Source organism: Athene cunicularia (genome assembly GCF_003259725.1).
Source record: "Athene cunicularia isolate RWA chromosome 10 unlocalized genomic scaffold, athCun1 chr10_part1, whole genome shotgun sequence".
Classification (NCBI taxonomy): domain Eukaryota; kingdom Metazoa; phylum Chordata; class Aves; order Strigiformes; family Strigidae; genus Athene; species Athene cunicularia.
This window is the reverse complement of record NW_020799112.1, coordinates 18,910,281-18,926,219: the sequence shown is the minus strand read 5'-3', so window position 1 is coordinate 18,926,219 and position 15,939 is coordinate 18,910,281. Positions and strand designations below refer to the sequence as shown.

General features: G+C 37.2%; 1 protein-coding gene across 3 annotated transcripts; it reads left to right on the top strand.

Moving 5' to 3' along the window:
* The first annotated feature begins 444 nt into the window (after positions 1-444).
* DTWD1 (DTW domain containing 1) lies at positions 445-15,690 on the top strand. 3 transcript variants are annotated; one of them, XM_026856288.1, is made up of 6 exons: positions 445-493; positions 2,293-2,574; positions 3,624-3,767; positions 4,191-4,467; positions 9,765-10,009; positions 14,571-15,690. In XM_026856288.1, the coding sequence occupies exons 2-5, from the start codon at positions 2,299-2,301 to the stop codon at positions 9,992-9,994; spliced, it is 927 nt and encodes a 308-aa protein (XP_026712089.1). In that variant the 5' UTR covers positions 445-493; positions 2,293-2,298; the 3' UTR covers positions 9,995-10,009; positions 14,571-15,690. The 3 variants fall into 3 exon arrangements, with proteins under 3 accessions (XP_026712089.1, XP_026712088.1, XP_026712087.1); XM_026856287.1 differs by lacking the exon at positions 445-493 and adding an exon at positions 1,351-1,568; XM_026856286.1 differs by lacking the exon at positions 445-493 and adding an exon at positions 1,903-1,935.
* The last annotated feature ends 249 nt before the right edge of the window (positions 15,691-15,939 follow it).

Sequence of the window (15,939 nt, the reverse complement as noted above, 5' to 3'; positions counted from 1 at the left end):
GCCTGGCCGCTCTCCCCGCGGTGGCCGGCGGCTAGGCCGGCCCGCCGTAGCGCGGCTGTTTGCCCGCAGAGGCCTCGGTGCCCCTGCGGTGTCGGGGGCCGTTCAGTCATGCCTAGGCAGGAGAACGGCTTTTGTTATTTTGCGTGAGACATCACAGCAGCAAAGGCCTGTGTCCCTCATCCACCACGTTTCCCACAGCCCGCTTTATGCCGCCCTGGGCCTTTCTTGCCACTGGAAGGCCCAGCCCTGTACATGGCCAGGCCGCGCAGACCCTCTCCTGCTGTTGAGGGGCTCGGCTGCCTCCTCCGACGCTGTCACCGCTGCAGGCCGAGCCCCAGCCGCGTTGCCTCCACATCGCTCAGTGAGCGGGGACGCGTGAGCACATGGCAGTTACTGAGATGAGCGTGTTTCCTGACACCTGAACGCCACGCAAACCCCCTATGGCCTGACCGAGACTGGAAGTTGGTTTAGAATTGCCGTGGGAACGAGGAGGGTACCCTCCAGCGGCAGTGATTCTTCTGGGTTTTGGAGGTTAGGTCTAGGTGGAGTTGTTACAGTCCTAAAATTTTATGTCTGAAGCGAGAGTTGGATCTTAAAGCTGTGTAAACTCACTGTTTTTTCTTTGAAACGTAAACTGCATGTATGCTGTTATAACTTTGGGAAGAGGTATTATTTTGATACCACGAAGGTTCTCCTGTGCCCTTAGAGCAGCATATAACTTGTCAGTATCAATAATGAAAGTGCTGCAGGGTGTCTTATTTGAACACCACGGTGCCATGAGACATTATACTGAAAAGAATCAGTTTGTAGGCTGGGAATGCATGTCAAATTACAGGGCCTCTCACCCTCCTTGCTTCTTGAGGAAACCTGATAATAGCATGGGTTAGTCTATTGAAGGGTGTATTTGCTTTCTCTCAGAGCTATTTAAAAGCAAATTGCACTATAAAATTTGTATGTTTATTAGATTTTGTTTATTGGAGTGGACGTCCCCGACCTTTCAAAAGTTAGAGCTTGTTGTTGGGGGAGGGGGATGTATCATAACATGCATAAGTATTTAGTTTTACCAGAAAATAACAACTAATTTTTCTGGGATTAATTTTAAATTTTTATTGGACAGTTAGCAGAGTGTTTTGGTTTTGTTATTTCCCAATTAAATTACACTTGGTTTTATTTAAACACTTAACTTTGGACCACATCTCAGGAATTACTGTTTGTTTGTTTTTGTTAAACGTGGCTGTTCTGTTACATCATTTCACAAGTGTGATCCCTGACATGGAAAAGTAAATGTAAATTAGCTGAAAGTAAATACTGAGGATGACTTTTTTTTATTTTAAGCGATGCAGCACAGCGTGCAAAAGGCAGTTTATAACTACTACGGGCTTTGCAGGCTCCTGACTGTGGGTTGCTTTGAAGACCAAAGAGGACCCTGTGTGAACTAGTCAGAAGAGTTTCACTAAAACCGTGACTACGAAGCTCTTCACACAGCAAACTAATTCTGTCTGGATCGGGTGTGGGCCTGACGCATTACTTAAGAGTACACAGTGAAAATTTTATGCCAGCTGCAGAGGGTGAGACAACATCTGTCCTGAAGAAAGACTGAAAAAAAATCCATCAGTGATACTAAATAAATACAGACTTGTAGGATGAGTCTAAGACTGGGTCAGCCCTTGCTGTCCGGTATATGGAGCACCAGAACGGTTTTGGCTCTTGAAACTAATTTTTCAGCCTCAGGCTTTGCTCTTGGAAGATTTCTTCTCTCACAAAGTTCTGTCAACAGGAATTTCATTCAGGTACTTTGGTTTGCCCACACACAGTAATTTCAGGTCAGAGATCTAAATCTGTAACAATTAACTTTTTTCTTAGGGATTTCTGTCCTGTAGACATTTAATTCATTGTCAGTAGTTATGTTGAAGAATAATGGGACTGCTTATCCAGGTAAATAGCGTCTACCAGTGTTTTCACAAGCTTTTAGACACTGATCCTATGAATATAAAAAATAGAATTCTGCACCAGTTAAGTGAGTGGAATAACTCACCTTAGTAAAATGATGAATGTGCATTAAGGATACAGAGCTCAATTCTTTCTAGCTGTTTTATTTCATGGTCTCCTGAAATCTGTTTGCAGTTCTTTGTGCTGTAACAGCTAAATCAGATTATTATTATTTTGGTTATAGGAAGTACCACCTTTGATGAGTATTTTTTGCTAAATAGGATCATACAGAATCATTTCCAATAAATTAGTTTGTTATATATTGGATTGTATTCAACAGCTACAACATACTGTCTGTTTCAGTTAACCATGTCTTCAAATTCATCTACACTTTTAAATGAAGAAAACTCTCAAGGACCAAAAAGAAATACTGAATGTTTGGAAAGTCTGGAATTGCAGACTGCATCATCATTTCAAGATAACCCACTTCAACAATTACAGCTAGCATCACAGGAAGTACTTGAAAAGGCAAAAAAGAGCGGGAGATCAAAATGCCCCCGATGCAGTAGTTCAAGGATGTTTTACTGTTACACATGCTTTGTTCCTGTTGAAACTGTCCCTACCAAAGAAATTCCGACTGTGAAGGTTAATATTTCTTCTGGATTTTTTTATAATGTTCTTGTGCTTTTTAGTTACTGGGGATAGAGAACAGACAGTCCGTCTGTGACCATTTCTTTTATGATTCATTCTTTATGGACCTTCATCTTTAACACAGCTATAAGTATGAATAAACTACAGTTAGACAAAATTATTGTTCTTACTTGAGGAATTACATGTACAAACACTGACAGTATTCCAGTCCTCACATAAACATTTATGTATCTACTAGATGAGAAGATAAGCTGAAGTCACTCAGCTTCTCGTGCAAATTACTGTTTTCACTTAAGTTCTTAAAAGCTTCTTTACAGTGCTCTTGCCTTCATTCTTCAGTTTCTATGAACTCTGGCCAGAACAGAGTATATTGTGAACAAAAAATATGATTTGTCCATAACCAAGAGTGAATTTTACATAAAATGTGAGCTAAAAGGCATTCCTAGATGTCATGGTTGTATAATTCAGATAACTACTCTTAAAATATAAATAAAGAACAAAGAGCATAATGCCTTTCAGCAAAAATACTTGGAGAAACCATCAAAGAGGACTGAGATGTTTTGCAAAATCACCTAGGAACTAAAAGGTATTTTGAAGACTCTCTGTAGTTTGAAAGCATCATGAAAATACTTTAGAAGTACTTTGGAAATCTGACCTCGTTGTATTTTCATTGAAATGGTCATTTTTGCAGTAGGGTAAATACTTAATACAGATAAATATTTAGGACTGTTATATTGCTCAAATTAAGACCACATCTTAATTACCTTACTGATAGGATTTCTAGAGGTTTTACCACACCAGTACTGCAGCATTCCAAATTGCATTCATTGCATACTTCAGTATTTACATGAACTGAGAGAATATAACAGGTGCTTCTTGTCACTTGTCTCTCCTTTAGTTCTAAATCTATTAAAAACGTTGTCAAAAATTGTCAAATATGTCTTAATTACATGCCCATAGGGATTTCTCCTAGCTTTTGCATAAATATTTGTACCTGTATACATGATCACAACTGTTGCTTATTTCTTTCTTTCTTACTGTAGTTACCTTTGAAGATTGACATTATTAAACACCCAAATGAAACAGATGGCAAAAGCACTGCTGTGCATGCTAAGCTCCTGGCACCTGATGATGTTACAATTTATAAATACCCCTGCATTCCAGAATATGAAGAAAAAAGACATGAAGTAAGAAACTATATAGATAGGCACAAGGGCATTAGAGGTTATTTCTTCTGATCTAAAATTTGTGAATGAAATTAGAAACTATTCTTTATGGCCTTCCTGCCCCATATACTGCAATGTCAAGTGAAATTTGAGCTTCCATTTTTTTTTTTTTTTTTTTTTTTTTTTACAAAAATGTTAGAGTTGGTAGTAGAGGCATGGAGGTAACATTTAATTAAATAGTTCAAATGTCTTTATTCACTAGTTTAACATAGTATTTTATCCTTTTAGATAGTAGATTACTTTTAATTAAAGAGAGATTTTTTTGTCTTGTCTTGACCTAAATGTTTGTGGGTGGGGATAGAAAATTTCTGTTCTTTAATAACCAGTTCCTGGTGTTTTATTAGATTTTGTTGACACTCACATTTCTTTCTTTTCTTCATTTAGATAGCGCTTATATTTCCTGGCCCCAATTCAGTTTCAGTAAAAGATATTGCTTCCCATCTCCAAAAGCACACTGAGAAAAATGTTTGTGATAATGACGATGACTGTTCCAGAGAGCCGTCTGTTAAGCAAGCAAAAATAGAACCTAAAGAAGAAGAAAAAAGTATAAATAAACACATCTCAAGCAACAAGAGTGAAGGCACTAGACTGAAGAAAATAATATTTATTGACAGTACCTGGAATCAAACTAACAAAATAATAACTGATGAACGACTTCAAGGTAAAAACAAAAAGTTGATCTTGAGATGTTATTGCTACAGAAATGATTAAGGGAAGTACATGTCTATAGAACAGACCTGAGCGTGATACAAGTGTATACCTAACGCTGTATCTGAGTATACTGGAAAGATTCATCTTTCTTTTCTAGTGAAGTTCTTAGTTTCATGGTCATTTCAATGACCTCTCACTACTTTTCAGATAAAAGGGGAATGCCTGCTTGCCCTCTGCACCCTCTGATCTCTGAAAGCAAAAACTTGTTATTATGCAAAGGTTTTTTGTCTTAGGTTCATTACAAGAAGTTTACATTTAAGTATTCTAAATGAAACCAAGAAAGATAAACCAGTTTAGCAATAGCATTCCATTTGCTTGGAGATAAATAGGAGCTTGAAAATACTTTCATTAGTTTAAAAAGTGCACTTAGCTGGGAGGCAGGCTATCAGGTTTATAGGTAATATATATAACTGCTTACTAGTGCATGCTTTGCACTGGGCCTACAAGGAGTTTCACAGACTTCTTACATGCAAGATGAATGTTGCCTTTTTGTCTAGTCAGATTATTAAAGAATGCCACATGTTAGTATAACCTATTGGCTAATTAAAATCTGTTACTAAGTATTTAGTTTAACACAAAACATACTCTGTCAAAGATTAGAGTAATTGCATGTTGCAAGTTACTGGAAAGGAGTTGGAACTTATTTTAAAAGGATGAATTTAAGAAAAGTAACAGGCAGCCAGGGGAACTGAAGATTTCTGTGGAAGCTTATGTAGTGTATTAGTCAAAAATCACAATTAGTGTTACTGTGGAGCTCTGAAAGAGTGTTTTCCAGTTACCCCATATGAATGGTGATCTGGTTGACTCTTCTGTTCCAGCTATATTCCAGTCTTCTGTTTCCTTGAGCACCTTTCAGGATTTCTGTAAGGTGTTGACTAGTGTCATGCAAGTCAGTCTCTTACACCCAGGAGAGATTTTTACCCTCCCCACAGCGGGTATAACAGTGTGCACAGCCCCTGTATTCATTGCTTTTCTTAGTGCCTGTCATAAAGGTCACAAGTTGCATTAATATTCCTTTTAGAGATTGCGGTTTTTTGACTTCCAAGATGAATGGGGCAGTTTCCTTAGGCAAAAATGATGACATTTTTATGTTGTATACACATGAAAAATAGAGAACTGTTGTCATTTTTCAGTTCAACTGCAAAGGAAGTAATCCAACAAAATATTACGCGTATATTAAAGTTCAAAAAGGCACGTTCATAATTCCAAATAAAAAGTAATTGCCATACTTATTCAGAAAGATTAAGTTACAAGAAATACTGGATGGAAACATTAATGAAGCCAAGAAAATGTAAAGAAAAGCTTTGTGTTTTGGAAGCCTACATTTATCTAGAGGGTAAATGTAACTAATTGTACTGCAAGAGAAAGCAAATGAGTACATCAATCTTTAAAAACAAAAGTCTAGAAAACTTGGACAAAAAATACTTCTATATCTTCTTGGAAAAGTAGTGTAATATGTCTTTAGAAAGCAAAACTAAATCAGTTGTATTAAAGACAGGAAATATTTTAAAGTTGGCAATGTCTAGGATTGATAACATTAAAAGTGATCGCTAGATCAGAAAGGAGACAGTTGCATCTAATGTTAATGATAACTTTCTCATATGCGTGATGCAGCTTACTGGCATCATCAACACGGTTGTTAAACAGATTGCTTTGGTATTTTTTTTTTCTGTAAGTTTGATCCACTAGCTAAATGTCTTATTTTAGCTTACACATTCTCTTGTACAAGGTTGAATCATACATCTGCTCTAGTTTGGATTTTTTTTGTTGTTTGTTTGTGGGTTTTTTTTTAAAGTTTCTGTGCTTCTTTCATCTCCACAAGAAAACAGTAGCCTTTGCCTGTGCACAGCTGGGGTATTTGAGAGCAGTAAGTTGATGTCCTCTGAGGCAAAGAGGATCTCCCGATCCTCTTTTTCTGACAAATCTTTTGTCATCTTCTCATATTTTCATCTTTCTTCTTCCCACAAAATCACACAGAGTTATGATGCAAAGCAAAAATAGGAGTTCTGTCATGAGTTTCCACATTGTTTTTTTAAATAATACATGCTGACATCATTCAGGGGGCCATAGCAGAGGCAAGGTGAATCCAAGGTGTGTAAACCCCTTCTTCCTCAGCCTGAATCCTTAAATTACTCCTAAACATTGGGAATGTAAAAGATTAGGAAAGGAGCAGAATTCCTGACTGAAATAGCTTTTCAAGCTGCTACCTCTTTAGGAAATTAACAGCATCATTAAGATAACAATAGACACTTTAGCAAGAACTTAGACTCTTAATAGCTACCATAAGTGCAAAACCATAATTACTCATTACTTACAATTTTCAGCACTAGTATTTCTTGAAGTGGTGGATCTCCCTGTTCACTATACAAACTATAGGCAATGGAAGGCTCAGAGTAAGCAACAGGCTTCAGCATGTGCATAAACTTTACAACTTACATCTTGTTGATAAAAGAACTGCAAATCTCTTAGATGTAACATCAGTGACCAGACATGATTAATATAGAACCCTGCATGTTTGAGCATTCGATTATTATAGTGGGGTGAACACAGAACTGTGCTGTGATAATAGGATGTAGCATTTGAGGAGAAAAAAGGAGGTTTAAGGAAAGGTGGGAGATCTCTGAAAGGCATCATAAGATACATATACAGGAGAATAACTTTTATAGGGGAAATTTGGCTACATTACCTAAGCAGATTTAAAGGTAGCGGTATTACCATTGTGCTTGATCCCAAATTCATCAAAATGTTTCTTTCTAATGATCTCAAAAGTATGTGGATGCTAAAAAAACCAAACCAAACCTGTTGATTTCCTTAGTATTGTAAGCTTTGGTGTGAACAATCAGTATTTGTAATAAAACACTGCCTTTGGCTGTATAGATACAGATACTTTACAGATGATAAAAACCTGCTTGGTAAACTGTAACCCTTAACCTCCTCTAAGCTTTTTTTTTTTTGATAAGAAACTCCTAGAATTCTGTGTTTGAAATTAAATGTTCCTGCATTTGTGGTAAGCTCGGTAGTGTCAGTGGTCTTGCCTTCAGTGAACTTTTGTTTGTATTCAGACCACAAATCGGTGGGAGTTTACATTGGAGGAATTGTCCCTTAAACTTAGTTCCCTGCTGTAAAGGTGGAAACATTTCTGAATTCGGTGAAAGTTTTCACTTGGGTTTGGGCTGAGTATTCAAGTATTAAAACCTTTTGAGAGAAGCAAGCTTAATGCATTTTCCTATTACTATTTTCAGTAGACATGTATAGGATTATTAGAGATACTGATTATGTTATTTTGAATTTTTGGTTCTGAAATGCCAACAATAACATTTAAATTCAGTGATGGAATCTCCCGTTGTTCAGGTTTTTTAAACACTCGCTGTAGGAGAGGTTTCTTTTACTATGTGAGATATCATACATTACTAACTGCAAAGCAAACAACTAAATCCATCTTGCAATTACACTAGAAAGAACTAAGTGTAGTTTGAAGGTAGAAAGTACTGAATTGCAAGTGCTGGGCTATAGGCCAGCTTCTCTGTCCATAACTTCCAAGCAATTCTTAAACCATATTGTTATTTATACTATCACTTGTACTTAACTATCCCATGACGCATGTAGTATCTGATTTTAGCTTTTAGAAAAATATAATTTTACAACCTGATCTTGGTATTATTGACAGGTGTATTATTATTTATAATCCAACTGCCCATCCTGTTTACAAAGTGCTTACACATTAAGGAGGTTTTAATTTCAAGTAGTTTGTCCATTTTAAGGAACATAAAAACCAAGATACATGTTTAAAATTCATCTGAATAATAAAATAGTTACAGAGACTACAGTAGATAAAAGATTTCCATGTGCCATACAGAGCCCAAATTTCTTTCTTTCCTCTCAAGGGGGAATGCTTTTAGTTTCCAATAAAATTAACGACCAGCTTCTCTCATACTTATTCCTGAGTAATCCCAGTGAGATTTCAGTTACTTAAACATAAATGAAAAGTGTCTGGCTCTTAGCAAATATTCCTCGGTTCAGGAAAACTAACAGTATGAGGGATTCTGGTTTACACTTGAAAGGTATTAGCTTTGCAAAAGGTGAAATTTATTAATCACTTTATGAACATTGATAAGTCTTTGCAGGTGTGGATTTCCCTCTTCCCATCTGAGGAGACTCTGCAGTTTACTGAGGGCTGTGAGGCTGTATGGATGAAAGGATAACTTACAAGTTTTAATTGCAATTATGAAGATTGTAACCTAGAACTTCAAACACTTTGACATTTCATGAAAAAGTGATTCACAGAGGAGGATAAAGTTCTTGCCTCCAATTTACAGATGAAAAATGTATGTACAGGAAGAGAAATGCAGGCATCGAGCAGGCTAGCAGCAAAGTCAGGAAACAGAGCTAAAGACTTGTTTGGCGTCTGTAGTGCTAGGGCCTGAAGCATAGGCCCTGAAACAAAGTTGACCTCTAGATGAACCTCACAACCAAACGTTATCCATTATTAGTATCTGTTAATTAGTAAAATCATATTACCATTAGTGTTAATTATTAGTATCAGATCATTAATGAAACATGTATGCTCACTATTGAAAGATGTAGTTCAGACAGAATATAATCAGTCGTGAGGATGAAATGCTGTGATAACGTATCCAGCTTCCCTTGTTCAGGGCTGAGAACCCAAGTGTTTGGCCTTGTCAGAAACTTCCTTGGTTCTCCCCGCCCCAAGCCCTGGCCAGGCTTTGGGTAGAATCCAACAGGAGGATGAAACCAGATGTTTCTGCTCAAAACAAAGGTGCAAGCTGTTCTGGCTTGCTGATTTTTGGTATATAAGGCTGGGCCCGCTTGCCGTGACTTCGGCTGCCTCACCTAGGGATGGACGCACCACGCTGGACTTCCCACTTGCAGGGAGAGGTACTCCAGTCCTCACTGCAGCCGGGGCTGCCCAGCGACTGCGGATCTCATGTTGGTAACGTGCAAGTGGTGAAGGATCTTTCTTGATCACTGTTCTCCCTGTGGTGTAGTAATGATTACGTGCATTGCCTTGCTTAACTGTATGTAGCAGTAATTAAGAGTACTATTCTGTGTTTTTCTTACTGCTTATCTTCTGTATTACTGAGTTACATCCTTGAATTAACAACAGTAAAATCAGCCTACTCTTTTCACTCTGGTGTCTTGAGTTTAACTGGCATCCTCTATCAGCAGAAGAACATCCTATCCACCAATCCACGTTGTCTAATCTATGTTACCATTTTTTCTTGACAGGGCTGCTGCAAATTGAGTTGAAGACAAGGAAAACTTGCTTTTGGCGTCATCAGAAGGGAAAGCCAGATACATACCTTTCCACAATAGAAGCAATTTATTATTTCCTTGTGGACTATCATCAGGAGATTTTGAAAGAGAACTACAAAGGACAATATGATAATCTGCTTTTTTTCTTTTCATTTATGTACACATTGATTAAAAATGCCAAGTGCTGTGCAGGAAAAGAGTAAGATGTCTGCCTCTAGGTAAGTAACTGCATTTTATTTTGTTTCTTTGTAATGATAAACTGCACAAGCATAACGCTTTTTCTAACTGAAATCTGGAAATAGATTGTACTCTTGATAATGGTCACAGTGTTTGTCCAAAAGGAAGTCATAGACCTCACGTCCTGCACATTTATGCTGTAGAACTACTCAGAGGAGCAGTCTGAGGAGAACTGCTTATTTGGAAACAGCTGTGCTTTGCTACGTACTGCTGTGTTTGAACCTACAGACCTGATACGCTCATCACACTGAGATTAATTCCTGAGGTGGGGATAGGAGGACTTAGCCCCTCTTGCCATGTAAAAAGGAATTAGCATGATAGCTTTTTATTATTGTTAATGCTTTGTTTCAGGTGTTTTCTTTGTGTTTTACACAGTAATACTGATTTGACTTTCATGACATGAGAAGCTTACTGAAATTATTAGGATGGAATTTAATTGTGGGCAGCAATACAAAATAAAAGACCACATTAAATGAACAAAATATAAATTTTGTACTTTCAAGATAAATTCTGGAAAATTGTCCTAGTAATAGAAAAAGAGTGATCTGTTTTAAACATCATTATACAGTACATGATTTCTGTAGTACCATTCACATAATGTTACATTAAGAATATTCTCAACTTCTTCGATAATTTTAGACTCCTTCAAACTAGTTTAGTTAAGTGTTTATCATCATTTTATATCATCATTGTTATTTTGTGAACACTAACTTAACAGATGTCACTATGGCATATCATAGACAGTAGAATTTTGTAGATGCCACGTGTATTCTAAGCAGCAGAAGGGGCTCACCACACTGTAGGAGTTGTCTGAAAATGTACGTCTTTTCGCAGGATCTAAGAGAAAGTAATTTGCAGAGACAAGAAATAGGGAAGACGGTGGTTCCAACAACCCCATTTTTCTCAAGACTTCCTTAAATTAGGCATACTGTGAATCTGCTGTGTTTTCTTTTCCAGTAATAGTGCAAATTTGAACAACATAAATAAGGCTTTGCCTATGCTGATGAAATTTTTGCTGTGTGTGTAGCACAGCACGGCAGGCAGAGACATCACATGTGTATGTAATTACACATGTGACTTTGCCAAGCTGTACCAGTACAGCTAATGCTGGCAGAGGTAATAGACCTAGGCTATAACTCTCATACAGTTATATGGACCTATAACTCTTATACAAGAGTTACATGAATATATTTTTATCATACGACAATGTTCTACCAGAAAAATTTGCGTTGTTAAAAATGATAGTCTTAATGTTTCATTAGAAGTACAGTGTAAGATAGAGAAATATTTCTGAATCTTCTCAGAAGCGTGTTACTTAAAAATCAAATCTTGTCAAAGTGACACAGATTGAAAAATAATATTTAAACAAAAATTCCAAAATATTTGTTGTAGCTTTTCCTCAAAAAAAAAAATCTGCCTAAATTACCACCTGTAGCATACTCTCCAGGAAGGCACTGTCATACCCTGGTGAACATAGAAAGAGTGCCTTGAAAAATACTTCCAAAAAATCTTTATACACTTAAACAGCAATCCATACAGGCTCAAATAACTGATTTGTACGATGTTTTTAAATGCTTCAGGATACTGAAATCAAAGTTAATGTTGCTTAAAATACAAGATACAAATACACTCTCTGCAAGTCATACTTATCTTCAGATTTGTATGCTTATCTGCACAGGGGAATGATACAAGATGCATTTCAGTGGACAACCAAACCACGTCTCCTCCATTTGCAGAACAAAGTGCTGGTTAAGTTACATGAGTGCACATGAAGTGTGCCTGAACTATAACAGCACCACGAGAAACACAGGCTTGAAGTCAGAATGAAAAGGATTGTTTTTAAATATACATATATATTGAGTTCATATGCCAGGCAATGAGAAAAATCATCAGTCATGTCTTGATGCTATTGAAACAACACATTTCTTACTCATTTGGTTCTTACTGCTATTGAGAGGTTATTTTGGCTTTTTACAATGATTAATGCTATTTCCTTTGGTATGGATTTTGATAGTCTTTTGACATTTCCATCTGTTCTTGTATTTCTTAAACAAAGATTGTTGTAATATTTTTTTTAAAAATCACACAAGTATAATAGCTTGAGAAGGAAACTTTCACCCACTTTAAACAAACAAAAATAAAATGAACCACTGACCTAATGTTTTACAAGAACCAGAGAGAAAAATCTGGGGGGGAAGGGGGAGTTACTTCCAAGACACATTTCCCTGAAAACATGTTTTTTTATTTAAGAAGCAGAGGTCAGATAAAAGCTTATATAAGCTGTTCTCTGTTACTTTTGGAAAATAGTTTCATAAGGTTAAAAATGGTTTCCAAATTTAAGTTTTCTGTACCTCACTTTATTTGAACAGTGGGAATTAAGAATCTGTTCCAAAAGTGAATTAATTTTAATTCTCAGGTGAAATCAATGTACAGAAAATACTTTAAATCTGGAACACTGTGTCCAGGAATTGGGTTCACATTCTTTTTCTTCCAGTGCAACCTCAGTATAATGCAAGAGTCATTCTTATACCAAGTGACAGGGGCACATCCAATATTTGTAATTAATTAGGGTCTGTTGATATTCCTATGATAACCTTTTATGAGGGCAGGAAGGAAGTTATTGTCACTTCTGCTGCAGTCTGAGCAGCAGATGTAGTTCCCCCTTCTCTCCCATCTCCTGCTCTTCCCTCTGTAAAAATATTTAAATCCTCAATTTAATTTCAGTACTGGTATAAGAAGTCAAGAAGTCATATAAAAAGTCATTCACCACACTGAAAATGTCTCAGTACTGCTGATACATCTTTCCAGCTTTGAGAATAAACAATAATTTTGTTCCACCAAATGAAAGCGATCAAGTGGTTAATCCTTTCAAGTGCAATTAGCAGCACTGACCTCCCCGTTCTTTAAAACGAGGGTCATGGGGAGGTAAAGGCCAGTTCTGGGCCTTTTCTTTCATATCAGAATACCCTTTCACTAACTATCTCGTTTCCAAAAACATCAGAGAGCAAGGGGGAAACCAGGCTTCTACTTCCATTAGCTGTAACTTAAACAGCCATAAGTTAAAGGGGGAGGAAAAGGAAGAGCATCTCTGTCTATCTCCTTTCACAACAGAAGACATCTGGCCTCCCGTGGGGAGGCCCCAGATAACAAAGAACCTGTCATTACAAACCTCCACGATGTGTTCAGAGAACCATTTTACCTGCAGTCTGGCTCATTCATTTCCTGCCACTGAAGCCATCTGCTTTTGCTTATTGTGGGTATTTTTGTTCTTTGTTTGGCCAGGAGCACGAAGTGGCTTCACTTTAGCATGTCTGTACGCTTGGTCAGAGGGAGTGTTTAATCCTCTTCTCAAAATGAGTAAGAGAGGGAGCTGCAAAAAACAATTCCTTTCCTGGAAGACAGGACAAATGTCATCCAAGCCTAGGTTGAACAAAGGGTCATGTCAGTACATGGAGTAAAGATACATTGAGAGTGAACACCATTGAGATGGCAACTTGGAATCTACAGCAGAACTTTCCAAAGCACTTGTAATCTTACCTGATTTAAATCTTTAGCCACTGCTTCTTGCAATTTTTTTTCAGTTCAAGTCCATCTGGTTTTCCATATAGGCTTCTTCAAGCCCAGTTGCAGAGTAATGTAGTCATCTGTTCTTGCTTTTTTTCTTGCACTGAGCTTCAGTATTTTGCCTGAATGCTTTAAAAACCAGTCTGTCTTCATAAATGATGGTCACTGCATACTTATATAAAATATCATGTGATGTGAAAATCCATACCACCTAACCCTATCCTTGAAAAAAACAAAATAAGGAGAGGGGAAGACTTCATATTGCTTTCCCTTCATTTACTATAATGCAGTTAAGACACTCCCAGGTAGCATTAGCTTGTGTCTCAAAGTATGCCAGAAAGCTGCACATCAGCTGAATTCAAATTTGTGTCATGACGTAAAACTTAATGGTGACTGCAGCAGTATTAGAACAGGAAAGCTTTCCCACTAGGATGAAAAGATCTTGTGGCAATAAGATGCAGATCCATTGATAGCAGAATATGAGGTCACCCATTAAGGTACTGAACAACTCAGAATAATTCCTGACCTGTTGTCCTTTGTCTTGAGACATTATTTTAGTAAAATTCCTATTCTGTTATTAGTAAAAAAGCAAATTTTGACTGGTGACACTTAGTAATTCCACCAAAGTTAGTGTTTATATGAAAAATTTACAATGTTCTTCCTGTTCACTTGTTGGGAAAGATAACACATTGCTGCCATTTTATGGAAGAGAAATCATATGCTGTAGAGTTTTTAAAATAGTGTGTCACATTAAACTTGAAAACCACGCAGTAGTGGTGTGGTTTCTTCACTACTACCTGCCAGAAAAAAATTCAGATAGTTCTTGAGTCCCACAGCAAGAGGTGGGGACTACTTCTCTAATGCAAAACAGACTTCATATTTTCACCCCACTGAAAATGGAAATTTTTGTCTAACTTTAGCAATACTGGTGCTGTTACAACATTCAAATCAACTATGATTTTACTGTTGACTTTTCAGACCACTGGTGTTGCAATAGAATGTTTAGAAACACACCACAGAAGAGTGAGCAGAAGAGAATGCTGCACACCAGTATACTCAAGATTGAGTCCTACTCGACCTGTGATCCTGTGCGTTTCACTTCCCTTACCTTACCTGTAAAGTCACCTTCTGCCTCTGAATAACATGTCTCTACATATGAAACTGGGCCCATAAGCCAGTTGAACTCAGCATGAAATCCAAAGGCTGAGTATTATTACTTCAAAGGTTCTGGTGGTAAAATTTTCCAGCAGCAGGGATAGAAGGGCTACACAGAAGTATGTGTACATGTGTAAAAATCAATAAATACGTACCTCCCTCCTAGTGATAAATGCATTAGGACAAAAGCCAAAGATTTCTTTTATGATATTTCTGTCTTAGAGAACATAAAGAAGAATCAAAGTGTGGTATCAGATTTTACAAAATTAAAGAATAAACGGTTGTATGCACAGAGCAAATATATACTTTAATCAGATACAGACATATAGCTGATCCTGTTAATGTACACAGATGAATAGTTTGACTGGGAATTCATCTGTTAAGTTTGGATGCACTGTCCAGCACAAGTGCTGCATTATCCCTCCAAACAGTACTTTGGAAAAACAGATAATATTTCATACCTTTCCACCATTCTGAATATTGCTGCTAACGAGTCTTATGTCGTTCCTACTTGTCTCAAAGCATCATGTTTTCTTTGCATCTCCAAGAAGCAGTGAAGTATTATCTGTTAAAAAAAAAGAAAATTAAGCACATCCATCCAGGCTTAACAGGGCATGCTGAGAGACACCAAAAGGGTAAACAAGGTTATTCCAAAACAATGAAAAATTTAAAACAGCAAAGAAAAATTTAGGGCCTTGAACTGCACAGAAACTGAGTCACCTGCACAGAGGAAATGTCATGGATCCTGCTCCATCATTTGCTCAGCAGGGGAGGAAGGAGCAGGAGCACACCCACCCTGTACTAAGGAAAGTCTGCGCCTGGACACCTGGAGTGAACACGCACCTGTCTGAGCCTTGATGGGAAACTCATATGATACATTATGCAACATGATGTTTTCCTTGCTGTCTTTTAGTTACTTACTGGAGAATAAAATAATCAAACCGGAGTCCGTGTTTCTCGTGTTATCGCTTTTTATTAATAAATATGCAATTAGTTTATTAGTTCCTTGGTTTATGCTAGTATGTCTTTCCATGTAATTTTATTACAACCAACAGCATGGAAACCTATTAATGTAACTGTAAATTTTTATATCTTCTGTCCTACCAAAGTGAAATAGGACCTGGCCTTTACTCTGTGAGAATACATTTTTGTGCATATGATCCAGAATAATATATAACAAATAAAACAAGTT

Coding starts and splice junctions, on each gene's coding strand:
- DTWD1 (XM_026856286.1), top strand. Junction 2,575..3,623: donor AAGAAATTCCGACTGTGAAG/GTTAATATTTCT, acceptor TTCTTACTGTAG/TTACCTTTGAAGATTGACAT. Junction 4,468..9,764: donor AACTGATGAACGACTTCAAG/GTAAAAACAAAA, acceptor TTTTCTTGACAG/GGCTGCTGCAAATTGAGTTG.